We start from the raw sequence: 13,652 nt of genomic DNA, 5'->3' as shown, positions 1-13,652 counted from the left end.
ACGTGCCCTCTTTAAAAAAATCCACGACCTTAACAAACACTGACGTTTTACACAACAAAATACTTAAAATAATTTTTTTACTTTCCATTTTGAAACCTTGACGTATTATCATAACCAGTTTGAGACTGCTGGTCATTACATACTAACACAAGACCTTCTTTTTTCCACATCAGTTATCTAAATGATTCTCCTTCCCATTTTTCTTAAGAACCTGCTTAAACCTTGAAAACATTAAAAATACCTCATGGTACTTCTTATTTCTACATTATTTTACGATTTCACTGTCTTTTGTTACTAATGCATCGCTGACATTATTTATGTTCAAAGATTTTTATCTTCAAGAGTTGGTTATCCTGTTCCTGCTGCCTATACCTTACTGAAATTGCATTTTTGTCTAAGATACAGTAACTTACATATCAATGGCCTGTCACGTCATAAATACAGGACGGAAACAGCATGAGCAGGAAGGATGTAAGATCCATGGAAGGACGGCAACAAAGTTTTTGGGCGAAGCCACAGTAACACTACGAAAAGTAGTCTGTCACTGTCTCTAGGGCAGTGCTGGCGGCTGAAGGAGACGGCTGCGGACAGACAGACAGACACGCTGCTCACGGTTCCTGCCTCGGGGAGGGTGGCTCTGCCGAGGCGGAGCAGTCTGCCTGGACTTCCATGGGCTGCATGGGTCTGATCTGCAGGCAGCTGCTGAAACCATAATGCGTAATGTCAAAAAGGTTTTCCTAGATTGCTGTAAACATGTTCTGCTTTGCTATGCTAAAGCATTTAATCACAAAAATTACCTCTTTTAGGGAATTCTGAAAGCAAAACGTGAAAGAGGAAAAAAAAAGTTAGTCTCGTGATTTATTTTGAATTGTCTTATTAGTGGATCTCAACTCAATTTAAAAAAAAAGGAGAGAGGGAATGTAAAAATAGGATGTGATTAAGTGGAATCAGAAGAAAGGGGAAATTAGGTTAAAAAATGGAAGAGAAAATAGACTCAGTAGGGATGTACAGCACAACGGCCACCTTATGGGTGACTACTGTTGGCTTGGATCTTTAAAGCAGAAAAAATGAAAGGACATTCAGTCTAAACGAGATCTCTCTGATAGTTAATTCTGTATGTATGAGGCAGGAAATAGTTCTGAAATGCAGCAATTTCCTCCCTAGAAAAGCAACTTACTTTGCAAATATTAAAGTCAATAGTGCTTCATGTCTCTGCCCAAAAGCATTTAGCCTGAAGTGGATGATGGCAATTTTGATTGGGGAAATAAATTATTTCAGATAAAGTGATCTACATGAAAGATAACAAAAGAACCCTACTCTGAAGTACTTGGCCAGTAGTAAGGGGTTTTGATATTCATGTTACTCTGCCTCAGCAGACAAATACTGATTTTTCGGTTTATTTACCTGAGCTGTTTGTAACTGCACGGACTGTAGAGGTGAAGTTCCATTACTTACCACAAAAGGCAGCTATGTAGTACAGCTTTTGGTGCTGCCTAAAGCATCAATAATGATAAGGTTTAGTGCCATTTGTACATCTGTTCTAGGAATTCTTGGAAAAAGCATGGGAACTTCGTTTAAATATGAAATTGTAAGTTCATGTTGACTTCTTAGCATATTAAATATAATATACTATTTCTTTTTTTATTATTCTTCCACCCTCCTTACTTCATTACCTGTGTCACTTGTTATATCTTTAAACTAGAAGCTGTTGTGAATTGAAACCATATTTACATAGTACTTGTTGGAGCACCTTATTCTTTACAGGCAACCCTTGGTGCTACCTCAACAATGCCACAGCACCAGCTTAGATTTGTAAACCTGATTTTATTTAATGATTTCATTTATTTAGACTTTTTATCTGTTGGAAAAGTTGGTTTGTCTGAGTGAGAAGAATGAGCAAGAGAATAATCCTTCTGTGTCCATGGGATAGTGCAGTTGAAATCTCCTGCTTTTCCTGCCATCCTCAGTCCTATTTCCCAATCACACAAATATTAAACTTCGGAGATGTTCATCTGATGCTGGGGATAGATTTATTTTAATGGTAGTAATCTGTGAATGACTGAGTTTAAAATGAATTTATATTGTAATGGTTCTACGTTTTTTCAGAATGTGTTTTGCTCCATAACAGAGGCAGATGTGTGAAAGCCTGGGGGCAGACACAGAATTTTAATTGTGATAAAGAGACAGTAGTCATAGAAGATTTTCCTGAGTGATGCTCTGAGCATTCTGAAACTCTTCCTATTTCCTGGCAATTTCTTGTTTAGAATCTACATTCTACAGGCAGGTTATTAGCTGATTGCAAAGTTTGAAAAGCCGCTTTGCAGGTACAAAAATGAACATGTTCCCAAGAAGACCGTCTGTTCTAATCCAGCTAATAGCTATTAGTATAATTATACACCAGACACAGTCCACATCTAAAACAAGCAGTTAGCACGCAGACACATGGAATACCTTCCTCATGTGTCATGTTTTAAATCAGATCTCTCTGTTGTTAAAATCTATTGCTCATGACTCTGAAGTATTTTCCCTTCTCTATCTTATTTCCAGTATTGCTTGTTTTCAAATGTCAGAATTACTAAATTGTAGCTACTGATACAAACTGATACTGGTTTTATATCTGGCAATCGAATGGTGAAATACTACTGCTGTTTTCTTAAGCTCAGTGTCAGGTGGCCAATACCTTTTTCAGATGAGTCAGTACAGCTGGTTTTAGATGCTCCAGGAGCCCAATGGAGACAACAAATACTCTGGTGCAGGTATATGGCTTATTTTTTATTAATACATGCTTTAATTTCCCCCACCCTTGGCTTTATTTTCTGTTTCATAGTAGTTCAGCACAAAGTTAATAACATTAGAGAGACCATTTGTGTTAAGTGTCTAAAGCAAGGAGAAGTGAAGGCAGCCACATTTTCAGTGGGGTTTGTATTGATATAATTGTTCTCTAGTGCATATAGCATGTATGTGACAAAATCTGTAGGATAAGTCTGGCTTCACATCTGTAAAGCTTGCCTGTTTCTTGTAGGAAACCTGACAAGTTCCAGTCCTGGTTCTGATCTGGATGCCAGTTGTTTCTCAGACTACAAGAGAAAAAGAAGTGTCCAGTCACTTTATGATGGTTCTGGAAGGTAAAGGGTAACATCATTAAGCAGAAGAGCCTTACTGGCTAATTTTAATTACAGGATTTTTTTTTTTTTTTTCACAGAAGGACTAAAGAGATATACCTCTGTCATCATATGTTTTATCCTAAGTTTTAACCTAAGTTTCCATGTTTAAAAAAGTACTGCTGGGTAGTGGAGTAAGTGAATGAATTCTGAAGAATTAGGTTGCAACACGCTGAGCTGTATGGAAGCCTTACACAGATTTCACTCTTTCTGTTGTACCATAACAGCAGCACTTGTTTCCTCAAAGGTTAAACATGAGAATTCACTGCATTTTTTTCTTGTTCATCACGAGTTTGCACTTTCATCCTCAGAAAGGAGTTAAATAGTGGGAAGCAAATGAAAGAAAAATACCTTTTAGTGTCTTGCTGTTTTTACATTTTGTGTGCTGTTGAACTCCTCGGAGCTGGTCATCTCCAATCACTTGTCATCTCTTGATTTTTCTACACAAGCACAGAAAAGCAGCTTTTTTTGTCAGAGTTATGAGCCACTAGAGGCATGTGACAGTCAGTAATGAATGGTCATTCTTTATCATCCAGAACTTCATACTGGACCCATTTGTGAACAAGAAATGTACCTTTTTCATGGGGGTTAGAAACTGATCCAAATTCTCCAGTAAGTGCCATTGGAATAGAAGCTTTCTAAAAGAGTCATGATTGTAGGATATTCATTGAAAACATGTCAGTGAGCTGGAAAATGGAGGAAAAGAATTGTGAGTTGCCTCTGCTCCTGTTTGGCTGGTTATCATTTGTAGCAGGGTTGGGATAACATTGTAGTTGTGTGGAGGTAAAATATATTTGCTGTATTTACACAGGGGAATTAAAATGAGAGTTAAACAAGGGGAAAATATTATAAGTTATAGTCTTTGAAGAAAAACCTATACAAAGGGGCTAAAATTGAATAATCAGAATTATTTCCACATGCCCATTTTTCTTCTGTGTGTGTCGCTGCAGTAGTTATGGGTAGGTTGGTTGTGGAAGCTTGATACAGTCTGTCTTTGAGGGTAAGGGCTGAGGTTGAGGGTAAGTAACTTTATGTCTCCTTTCTGTTTGCTGTCCCTTTAGCTTTTACAAAGGCAATGTTTTGCAGAGTGGGTTCGTTCTTCTGTCTTATGAGGTGCTAGTCACTCAGAAGAAAATAAGGGGACACAGAGGAATAAAGATTCCTCTCTTTTCTCTGTCAGACTACAGAGTAGGATCACTGTGTACGGGCACTTACAGATACTATGCTGTATAAATAATATATGTTTATATTAGAAATAGAATTCCCCCTCTTAGGGAAGCACACCCTCTTTTTGATCTTGGTTACATGCTCTTGGAAAGGGCAGGAAGTGATGTGTGTGTACTGTGTTTATGGAGAGAAGGAAATGTTCTGTACTCCTAAGGCACAGCATGAATGAGCTGCTGCTCAGTGAGGGCCGTGGTGCAGCCGACTCCAGCACTGTGGGCCTGCAGAGTGGGCAAGTTCAGTGGGCTGTCCCAGCCCTGCACAGCTCTTCTGAGCACACGGGCTTTGTGGGCTGCACAGCTCTCACACCCCATGCACCACTCAGACAGGTCCGTGCTGTCTGGAGAGAAATCTTCATATCAGTATTTTGACCCCATCACAGGAGAGCAGCTCTAGTGCTGTAGGAACATGGTCCCAATGGTCCTGTTATTTACAGCCAGACTTTTTGTCCCTCTCACGCCAGAGCAGGATAGTGCTCCTTGCACAACACTTTCTGTCCCCTTGGAACAAACAGGCAGCGTGGTCTCGTTAACTCCGCCATATCTGGCATATCCTTTTTAAACCGCTTAGATCAGGTGAAGTTAATCACTGAGACAAGGAAAATTGCATGGCAGCTAGATCTGCAAAAAATAAAGACACAGAGAGCCCTTTCAGAGCGACTTGCATTTTTGTAGTTTGTCCAGTCAGGAGGCTCTACTCAACACTGTAGTTAGGTTTCAAGTTTGGTTTCAAACACAGGTCATCTTCAACCTTGTTCAAACAAATGCACTTAGAAGTTCACTCATGTTATATGGGAAAAGCTTAAAAAAACAGATGAGAGAGGTTTTTCTTAGTGTTTTTGAAGAGCCTCATCACAATTCGTAACTGGTAAACAGTAGAACAGGATGGATGTTGCAGAGGGTTGCAGTTGTGTGAAAGGAAAAGGGAACAGAATTTCCTTTGCCACCCTTAGTATGTCAGGCATGAGCAGGGTTAACATACCTACAAGATTGAGAATTCTTTGTGTTTGTTTTCCATGTCTGAATATTTAATAATATCAGCAAGCTAGACAAATTCAAACTAAATGCCTCTTCAACAATTGAGGAATGACCTTATCCGTCTTTCATTTTATGGGTTTATAATAGTGTGCAATGCTTGAAATTAGCTAAATACTCTTCTAAAACAACAGAGTAACTTCTCTGGATAAGTGACAGCTTTAAATAGGATCTGGATCAATAGGAGCGCTGGAGAATTTGAAACCAAACTGGTTTTTGTTTGTTTTGTTCCCTCATAAAGGGAATTTATGTTTTGTTCCCTTATTAAGCACTTATTGTATACAAGGATTGAGTTTTGGACAGTGGGTAGATTGTCAACAGCAGTAATCCAGCATTTCATGTGGTATGATGATACCAGTTTCCTGGATCTCCCTGGCCATTCTGGGGTTGCACTGACAGATTCTGGATTACTTAGTTATTTGAGTACTTCTAGGCTAGTCAAATGAACTGTGCTAAAATGCACAGTTGTAAAACTTGGCTGTAAGGCTTTTGTAATGAGACAGAGGCCTTTGGAATTTCGTCCTATTGGAGATCAGTTTCTTCTCAGTGTGCGACTGCTTTTTGCCAATGAATAGGCAGATAGTTCATTTCACAATCTTTCTGACTTTGAGAGCTGGCTGAAAATTAGCTCATTACATATCCCGCTACTTGTCTTATTCTTTTATGCATAATTCATATAACATTGAACAGACTAGAGGGTGATGTTTCATACAAAAAAATGGTATGTATAAAGATATTTACTAATACTTGGGATGCCCTGAAGCAGTAAGGAGATACGGTACCTGACATCATTGGCCTGCTCTAGGACTAGTGCTGGTCAGTGAACCAGCTGACCCTGACAAGCTGATCCAGCCCTTTGGATGTCTGAATAAATGCTGCTGCTGCAGTATCCCCAAGGGATGCCTGCTTTGTTTCATACAGCACTATCAATTTCTACTGGTGTGACAAGCGTACTATGACTATGCACACTAAATCTTCAGTGACATGGCTCATACAAACAATTAAGACAACAGTTATCCCCTGTTTGTGGAACGTAGTTTAAAAACAAATAGAGTGACATTGAAAACAAAAATTGAGGAATTCATCAAGCAAGCTCTACAGGGGGATGTGAGGACAAGTATGGGAACAGGAGTACTTACGGGAGTTTTAAAAGGAGAATGCAACAGTTTCTTCAGAGATACCATCACATGTACCAGCCCATTCCATTGTCAAACATACGTCATACTGAGGTTTTGGTTTTCTTTCTATGTTCAAAGCATTTCTTTCTGTTCAAACCACATGAAAAGTCAGTTCAACTCCTACACGTTATTTAAAGAGATATGGGGAGTGCTGCCACAGAATGAGGGCAGGCAAGTTAATGTGGACAGCTGAAATGTTGCTCATAGCCCTTCCAAACACAGGCCAGGACCCAGCATGGCAGTGTTCCCTGGGCAGGTGTGCTAGTAAATGGCAAAAATAGAAAGTTCTTGCTTCTGTGGTTAGTCTACAAAGTGGGTACAAAAGAATGCAATAGGTGCAGCAGCAGAATAACCAACAAGGCCAGGGCTGTCCAACTGCCTGCAGGCCACTTGTGCAAAGGGCACCTCCCTGCCAGGGGAAGAAACAAGGTCAACCTTTTTTTGTCTAATTATGATGTAATTATCAACTCTACTCTTAATTAAAATGCCATAAAGCAAGCCAAATAAGTACTACATTTTTTTAATGGGGTAAAAACCTTAATAAGAGCAAAAAGAAAACTCCGTATTTTTTGAAAATGCATGCATTTTAAACTAGTGAATGCCCTGTAAATTGTATGCATCTCAATACAAAATATTTAGAATCTCTAATAAAGTAGTGATGTCTTTGGATAATGGAACTCAAGAAATACCACTTTGATGCCAATTTCAAATAAATGAAGCACCTTGCCGCTGATTTCTGCCTTCCAGGCAGGTGGTCACTTCTCCCGTCTCCATGGCAGTGTTTGGAGAGGTTTCCAAGCAGAGAAGCCAGCACCAAGTCCTTCCCTCACCTCTACCTGATGGCCCCAAATGAATCCCTGCGCTCTGTGATGGGAAATGACAAACTTTCTAGTGCATCTCAGTGACAACTTTCCCAGCTTTTCGCCTACTGTTTTTGACAGCTACAGGAATCTACTTGTAGCTACAAAGTCATGTTTGCCTTGTTTTTCAAAAAGTTTATTCATGTTTACGTTACCTTTTGTGAGCGCTAGTCTTTGATACAGTAACTCAAACAGAATGCATGCTTGAGTACTGTCCTTGGCGGAGAAGGATTCGCTTCAGTTTGTTTACTCTGACAGAAAAACTCGTTAGGCTTTTCCCAGTGTTCACAACCCTTCTTCAGGATACTGGAAACCCTGAAAACCCAAGGAAAATGCAGTGATGCGGAGCAATAATGGTGGTTACAGACAGTGTAGAGGTAACAGACTGTATAGCACAGGAGAGCTTGTGATTTAGTTACTTAAAATAATCAAACATTTTTATTGGAAAGAAATTCAAGTAGAATGTAGTCAGAATGGAGCCTATCATTTCTAGGACAGCAAGGTGACCTCAATTTCCTTGAGAGAGCAAGGGGAGGGGTAGAGGAGTGATGGACAGAAAAGAGGCTAGAGATCTGAAATATCTTGGATTGCCCATACCAAAAGTAAAAACACAAGTCTGAGGAATCGTGGTAGGAAGGTGCTGGATTTAGCACTTCGGGCTGCCAGCCTGACATATTCAGGACATTTCCACTGGAGAGAGCTGGCCCAAATGTTTTGATATATTTCACCTGCTTAAAAACATGTAATTAGACTTCATTTTCACGGTATTTGTTTCTGAATATCATACACAGAAAATAATAAGAAAAAAATGAACAAGGAACAGCTTTCCATGGATGAGACTTCCATATTTATTGTTATTCCATGTGCATAGAAAATGGCAGTGAAGTTCCTTATGAAGTAGGCAGGGAATGGGAGAGATGTGGATATACTGGACCGGACTTTGTGCTTCAAAATTACACTATTCATTTTTTAAAGTCTGGGCTATTTTCCTCTTAGAATTCATAACAATTTCTTGGTTTTGGGTTTTTTTTGTGCATGATGTTTCAAATTCCTTTTCCAATGACACACTGCATTACAAATGGATGGCACTTGAGACCAACGTGGCATTTCCATATTTACACCAACGAAGAAATTTACATGACGCAGTAGCATACAATCCTGACATTCAGTAACAGCAATAAAACAAGGGCAGCCATTGGATTTTTTCTGTACAAACTATCAGAACAAGACTTTTATTCACATAAAAAAAGTCAGCTTTAATTTGCTCTGACCTACGCACACTTTCCAAATTCATCATACTCGATTCTCAAACCTTTCATCACATCGCCCACACCCTCACCAGACTACAGGAGCTACAAGTTATGATACCTAACACCTAAGCAGAGCAAAACCATCCCTGCCAGCTTTTTCTCCTGACAATTCCTCAAAAAAACATTAAAAAAAAAAAAAAAAAAAATTAATTCGTCCTTTTTTCCTTCTTTTCTTTCACTTTCATAACCAAAACAACATGGGGCCATTCCAGTCCTTCTCAAGCCAGACGAGAAGCACGCTGGCTTCTTCTCTCTGTTGCTACACCCAGGAGTCAGGAGAGCCTGGGTACTGTTCTGCTCGGTAAGAAGATCGTCTGGTGGAATAAAAGTCTACATAATTGGTGGTTGATTTCAGTCCATACTGTGTTGTGTAATCTGAAGTAGCAGGAAAGTGAACTCGATCATCAAAGTAAGGGTCCTCGTAGCTGTGTGGGGACTGCAGGTACAATCGGTAGGCATCGTAGTTTTTCCTGGTGGTATCTTCTTGGCTGTAGTACAATTGCTGATGCTGCTGGCAAAATGATAGCAAAATAAACTTTCAAAAATATAATTAGCAGAGAAAATACTTTTCCCAAGTGCAGCTCTACCCATGACAGTAACGCAGGTTTCAAATCTCCAAGAAACGTACCCAAGGAAATGGAGGAAATGCTCCTGAGCCTGCTGCATGTCTCCTCCCACGTCACTGGGAAGGGAGTAACTCTCCAAAAGTGCACAGCTTTAGAGCTCAAGTGTGGTAAGTACAGAACCTGGCCATACCTACCAAAACCAGCCCAAACCCACATCAAGACAGAAAAGAGGCCTTAGATCCCACTGTAAGAAGATGCCAAATCACGATTCATACAGAACCAGCCAGGCTCCAGGAGCCCTGAGGCCCTGCCAGCTCAGGGCACTGACCCAACTCCCGTGAGCTGTTCCGAGCACTGGAACAGGGCACGTGCCCAGAGCCCCGAGCTGCCTTAACCCCTGCTGAGCCTGGGCAGCAGCACTACCAAAACACAGCTCTGGGCTCACCTGCAGCCGTCGGTTCTGTTCTCTCGCTGGTGAGGAATAGGAACTGATGTAAATTGGTGAAGCTTTGCTGGAACCTGGGAGAAAAAAGTTTAATGCATAAACTTCAGTCTTTATTCATTCAGCCGTAAGTTATTGGTTTTTATCTTGCCTTTTATATAGCACCCATACTATTAAATCTGCAGATTTCAGTACTTACTAAGGATATAATGTAATAACGGAATGAAGGCAAATGTAGTCCCTCAGCAGCAGTTACAGTGAAGCCAAGAGGCTTACGTTGCTGTTTCTCATTTTACAGACTCAAAATCTTTAAAACAAGGAATTTCCTTCTCTAGTCACTGTCATCTATTGGTTTGCTACTTGTGTGACATAATAAGAAGGAAAAGAGAGATCAGAGAAAAGATAAAACCTGGGTATAATTTAGTAATATAATAATATACAACTGCACATTAAAATTTATAACATCATCATCATATAATATACATAATAATACAATTTTCTGTACTAGTATTTTAAATAAAAATAAAAATTCCAACTGCCTCTCACCTCCCTAGAAAGGGATCTGTGCTTACTCTGGTACTGGGCAGTTTTACAGAGAACAGCAGAGCCAGGTGACACCCTGCCCTGTGCCACAGACAGGGAATACAAGGAATGGAAATGGAAAGCAACAGTTGGCAGTGACCAGCCTGCTAATGCAGTTGTCTGTGTGTGACTGTGAACTCCTCACACAAGGAATATTTCCCTGTTGCAGTTCAAAGATGCTCAGCTGGTCTCTTACCAGTGTAGATGTCTTTATGTGCAATGACATCGCCCTGGCTACTGTAATACTGCATAGAAGGGTGCGTCCTGTCGTACTCGGACCGAGGCTCTCTGATTCCCAACAAAGCTGGAGATGAGGACGTGCTGCCAACTGATGGGAAAAGAGATGTTCTCAGGATAGACAACAAAAGCCTTTTGCACACCCAGCCTTACTCACCACTTCCTGCTCCAAGGGTTCACAACCAGGAGGTGGGTAAGGACAGAACAGTTGGAGCTGTTCCTGGGTGAACACCCCAGAGTTGCCAGCAAGGTACCAGAGATTGCAAGGGGCGGTCATTGCTCTGTGGTGCTCACAGGCAGGTACAGGACTTTTGTGATGCTCACAGCCCAGATATGGGACCTTACTGTGCCTAGGACATCACCCGTGTAGAGGTAGAATATGATACTCTGCTAATGCTGATGGTTTATCTAAGTTATACTTAAACAGAATACTTAAGCCCACCCTGCCACTTGTCCAGCCTGCCTGGCCTCAGTGACCCCTGTATACACAGGTGCGTCCTGGGCATGGTGTGCTCTGGGAGGCCAACAGCCATGGGGGGATCCCAGCAAGGGACCACTTTGTGGTCCTCAATAAGCAGCTGAATCTCAACTGCAGTTGTAGGAAGTTTGTTCTGCTAAATCCTCTCTGGTCTACAGACCACTCGGACTTCGTTGGCTCGGAAAGACTCCCACAATGGGAGAAAAGTACTTAAAAACAATTTCTGGAAATTTTGCTTCAAAATATTAATGCAATGATAATCTTCTTCCACTGATGTGTCCATTACATCATAGCTCACAATTCTGTGTTATTATGGATAGTTTAATTACTGGTATTTTCCTGGCATATTCATGGCTAAATATGCCATGTTGTTAAAATTCTGACATGGGTCAACATAATAATGTGTGTTTTAATAATGAAGTGACTGAAACAAGAACAACTGTTTCAGGGCAAGCATATCTGTTCCAACAGGCATCTGCTGTGCCCAGCACGGCGCTGCACAGCCCCTCTGGGGATGTGGGCCTTGCACCAACTTCCACTGACTCCCTTGGGCTTGGTCATGCTCTGGAGTAGGAAAGCAGACACTTCCTATTAGGAATTTTTACTAAACCCTCTTTCAAGTACAACATCCTCTGAATATTAAGTTAGAGCTGCTCATCTACTTCCTACTTGTCATTCAAAGAACTGGAGTAACACAGTTGTTCTGCTGGTATATCCTGGGAGAGAAAGTGCTGAGATAGAAATTTGACAATTGGTGTCAGAATATCCTTTTACACTTGGGTAGAATCCAGTCATTCCCTGAGCCTAAGCTGTACTTGCTTCCTTGGTGGGTGAGAGGAACTCTGGCCACAACACATTTACTTCCTGTAGGAGAATAATTCCCTGGTGGAGTCCTTGTTTTTCAAGTCTATCATGTCATAAAGGAAAGTGTGGGGGTTGTTACTTTTATGTAAAGAAGTATTTAAACAAGAGTGTTGTAGGAACTGGTCACTAATTTTATCAGTCACAGTAGGTAGGTATTGCTCAGTATTAACAGCAATCTGCTCTAGGAGTCTCTAGAAGAGTAAATTGGGTAAAATAAAATGCCAAATGAAGACAAAATAGAAGGCTTCAGGTAGGTTTTGCATCAGCCCTCTTGAAGATCTAAATACTAGCACTGAAGACATTAAAGGAACAAAGGTGAGAAAAAAACGAGGAGGAGTCAGAAAAGTAAAATTTTTGGGTTTGATTGCTCATCCTAATGGAACGTGACATAGTTGGGAATGAAAATGGGCTCCTCGCTGTGGGTCTGTTGCTGTTTATGCTGCCAGGTCCTCATGTTCCATGAGGCCATGTCCACAATTCCCACACAGCGCAGGAGGAGCAGCTTTGAAGAGGGCAGCGGTTGGTAACGATGTCCAGCTCTATTCACTGAGGATTTCACTTTGCAGGAACAGCTCAGGGAGCACTCAGAGCATGTGAAGTACTTTGCTCAAACACCAAGGAGCAACAGCCTGACCTCTGTGTTTTAAATGGGCTTCGTACCAAACTGAGCGGCTGTCTGAGTTAAAAACATGGGACAGCAGGTCCCCTTCACCCTCCCTGACTGACCTGACTGCATGACAGGTGACATTTGCTGATTGGCTGTGGATAGAGAAGGATGGGATTTGAATCTCTCTCGTTCCAGTGTTGATACTGGTGTAATAAAGTGACTTTGATTCCATCCATCCTGCAGAGTGGAAAAAAGAAAAATACATCAGAATAAATTGCAAGTTATAAATAAATGAGGAGTTTTTGTGGCACCATTTTCCAGTGTAAGCTAATTTTATAATTTACCTTTTTGTAAATGCTCCGGAGGTCTCGGTACTGCCACAGCGTGTTCAGTACCTGGGCTGCCGCCTTGACAACCTTCAGTGAGGACCTGAGGGAGTGAAGAATATGGCAATGTTAGAAGCCACTGAATTCCACTTCAAAAGAACAGTGTTCCTGAGCTTCGTAACAGCCTGAACCTGCTGCTGTGAGGCAAACCAGACCCTGCATCACCAGCGTGAGCACAGCCAAACCAGCAGCCTCAGCACGAGATGGGGCACAACCTGATCAACCTGACAATCGCTTCCCTTTCCAGTCTGGAATGTTCTCTCCAGGTAACCCACATGAGGAATACAGAGAAAATAGTTGAAATAGCGACTTGTCAGTGTCAGCAAAAATTAAAAATCATTTAAAGAAACATTCTATTTGATGCATTTCATAAAAATGGAGACTTCAGACTTTAAACCACAGTACAAAACCCCTAACTGCAGGAAAAGAATAAGAAATAAAAGCAAGCTGCTATTAAAAGCCTCCAGACATCCTCATAGTGAGTCCTTGTTCTCAGTTCTGTGCTGCACTACTGAAAACTTTGGTTGGGAAAACACTTTTCTACTCTCAAGAGCAAGACAATGAAAGTTGCTCCAAATATTAAAAATAAAATCATGGCATCTTTTCATAGAGAAGTGGAGTAAGCTGGGAGTAGTAATTCAGTAGTGACTGGATGTTAAATGCCACAGCATGGACATCTGTGTTAAACAGACCTTTTCTGTCAATGTGAGGATTCATCCAAAT

At 40.9% G+C, this 13,652-nt stretch overlaps 1 protein-coding gene and 1 long non-coding RNA gene across 10 annotated transcripts in view; one reads left to right on the top strand and one right to left on the bottom strand.

Annotated features, from left to right (window-relative positions):
- The first annotated feature begins 2,200 nt into the window (after positions 1–2,200).
- LOC116446376 lies at positions 2,201–13,405 on the top strand. The gene is made up of 3 exons (XR_004241185.1): positions 2,201–2,756; positions 3,023–3,125; positions 12,503–13,405. It is a non-coding gene; the product is annotated as an uncharacterized LOC116446376 (long non-coding RNA).
- Positions 8,282–13,652, bottom strand: part of PKP4 (plakophilin 4) — a 72,162-nt gene continuing 66,791 nt past the window's right edge. For 5 of the 9 annotated variants that reach the window (XM_032114108.1, XM_032114105.1, XM_032114101.1 and 2 more), the window contains 5 exons: positions 12,888–12,972; positions 12,663–12,780; positions 10,554–10,685; positions 9,779–9,852; positions 8,282–9,278 (listed from right to left, as the gene is read on the bottom strand). In XM_032114108.1, the coding sequence (XP_031969999.1) occupies positions 9,027–9,278; positions 9,779–9,852; positions 10,554–10,685; positions 12,663–12,780; positions 12,888–12,972 (661 nt within the window). In that variant the 3' untranslated portion in view covers positions 8,282–9,026. The remainder of the gene's footprint in view (positions 9,279–9,778; positions 9,853–10,553; positions 10,686–12,662; positions 12,781–12,887; positions 12,973–13,652) is intronic. The other 4 variants (XM_032114102.1, XM_032114110.1, XM_032114106.1 and 1 more) reach the window with 3 other exon arrangements.

Source organism: Corvus moneduloides, chromosome 7, assembly GCF_009650955.1.
Source record: "Corvus moneduloides isolate bCorMon1 chromosome 7, bCorMon1.pri, whole genome shotgun sequence".
NCBI lineage: Eukaryota > Metazoa > Chordata > Aves > Passeriformes > Corvidae > Corvus > Corvus moneduloides.
The sequence above is the reverse complement of the archived record's forward strand: the minus strand, read 5'-3'. Positions and strand labels throughout refer to the sequence as shown.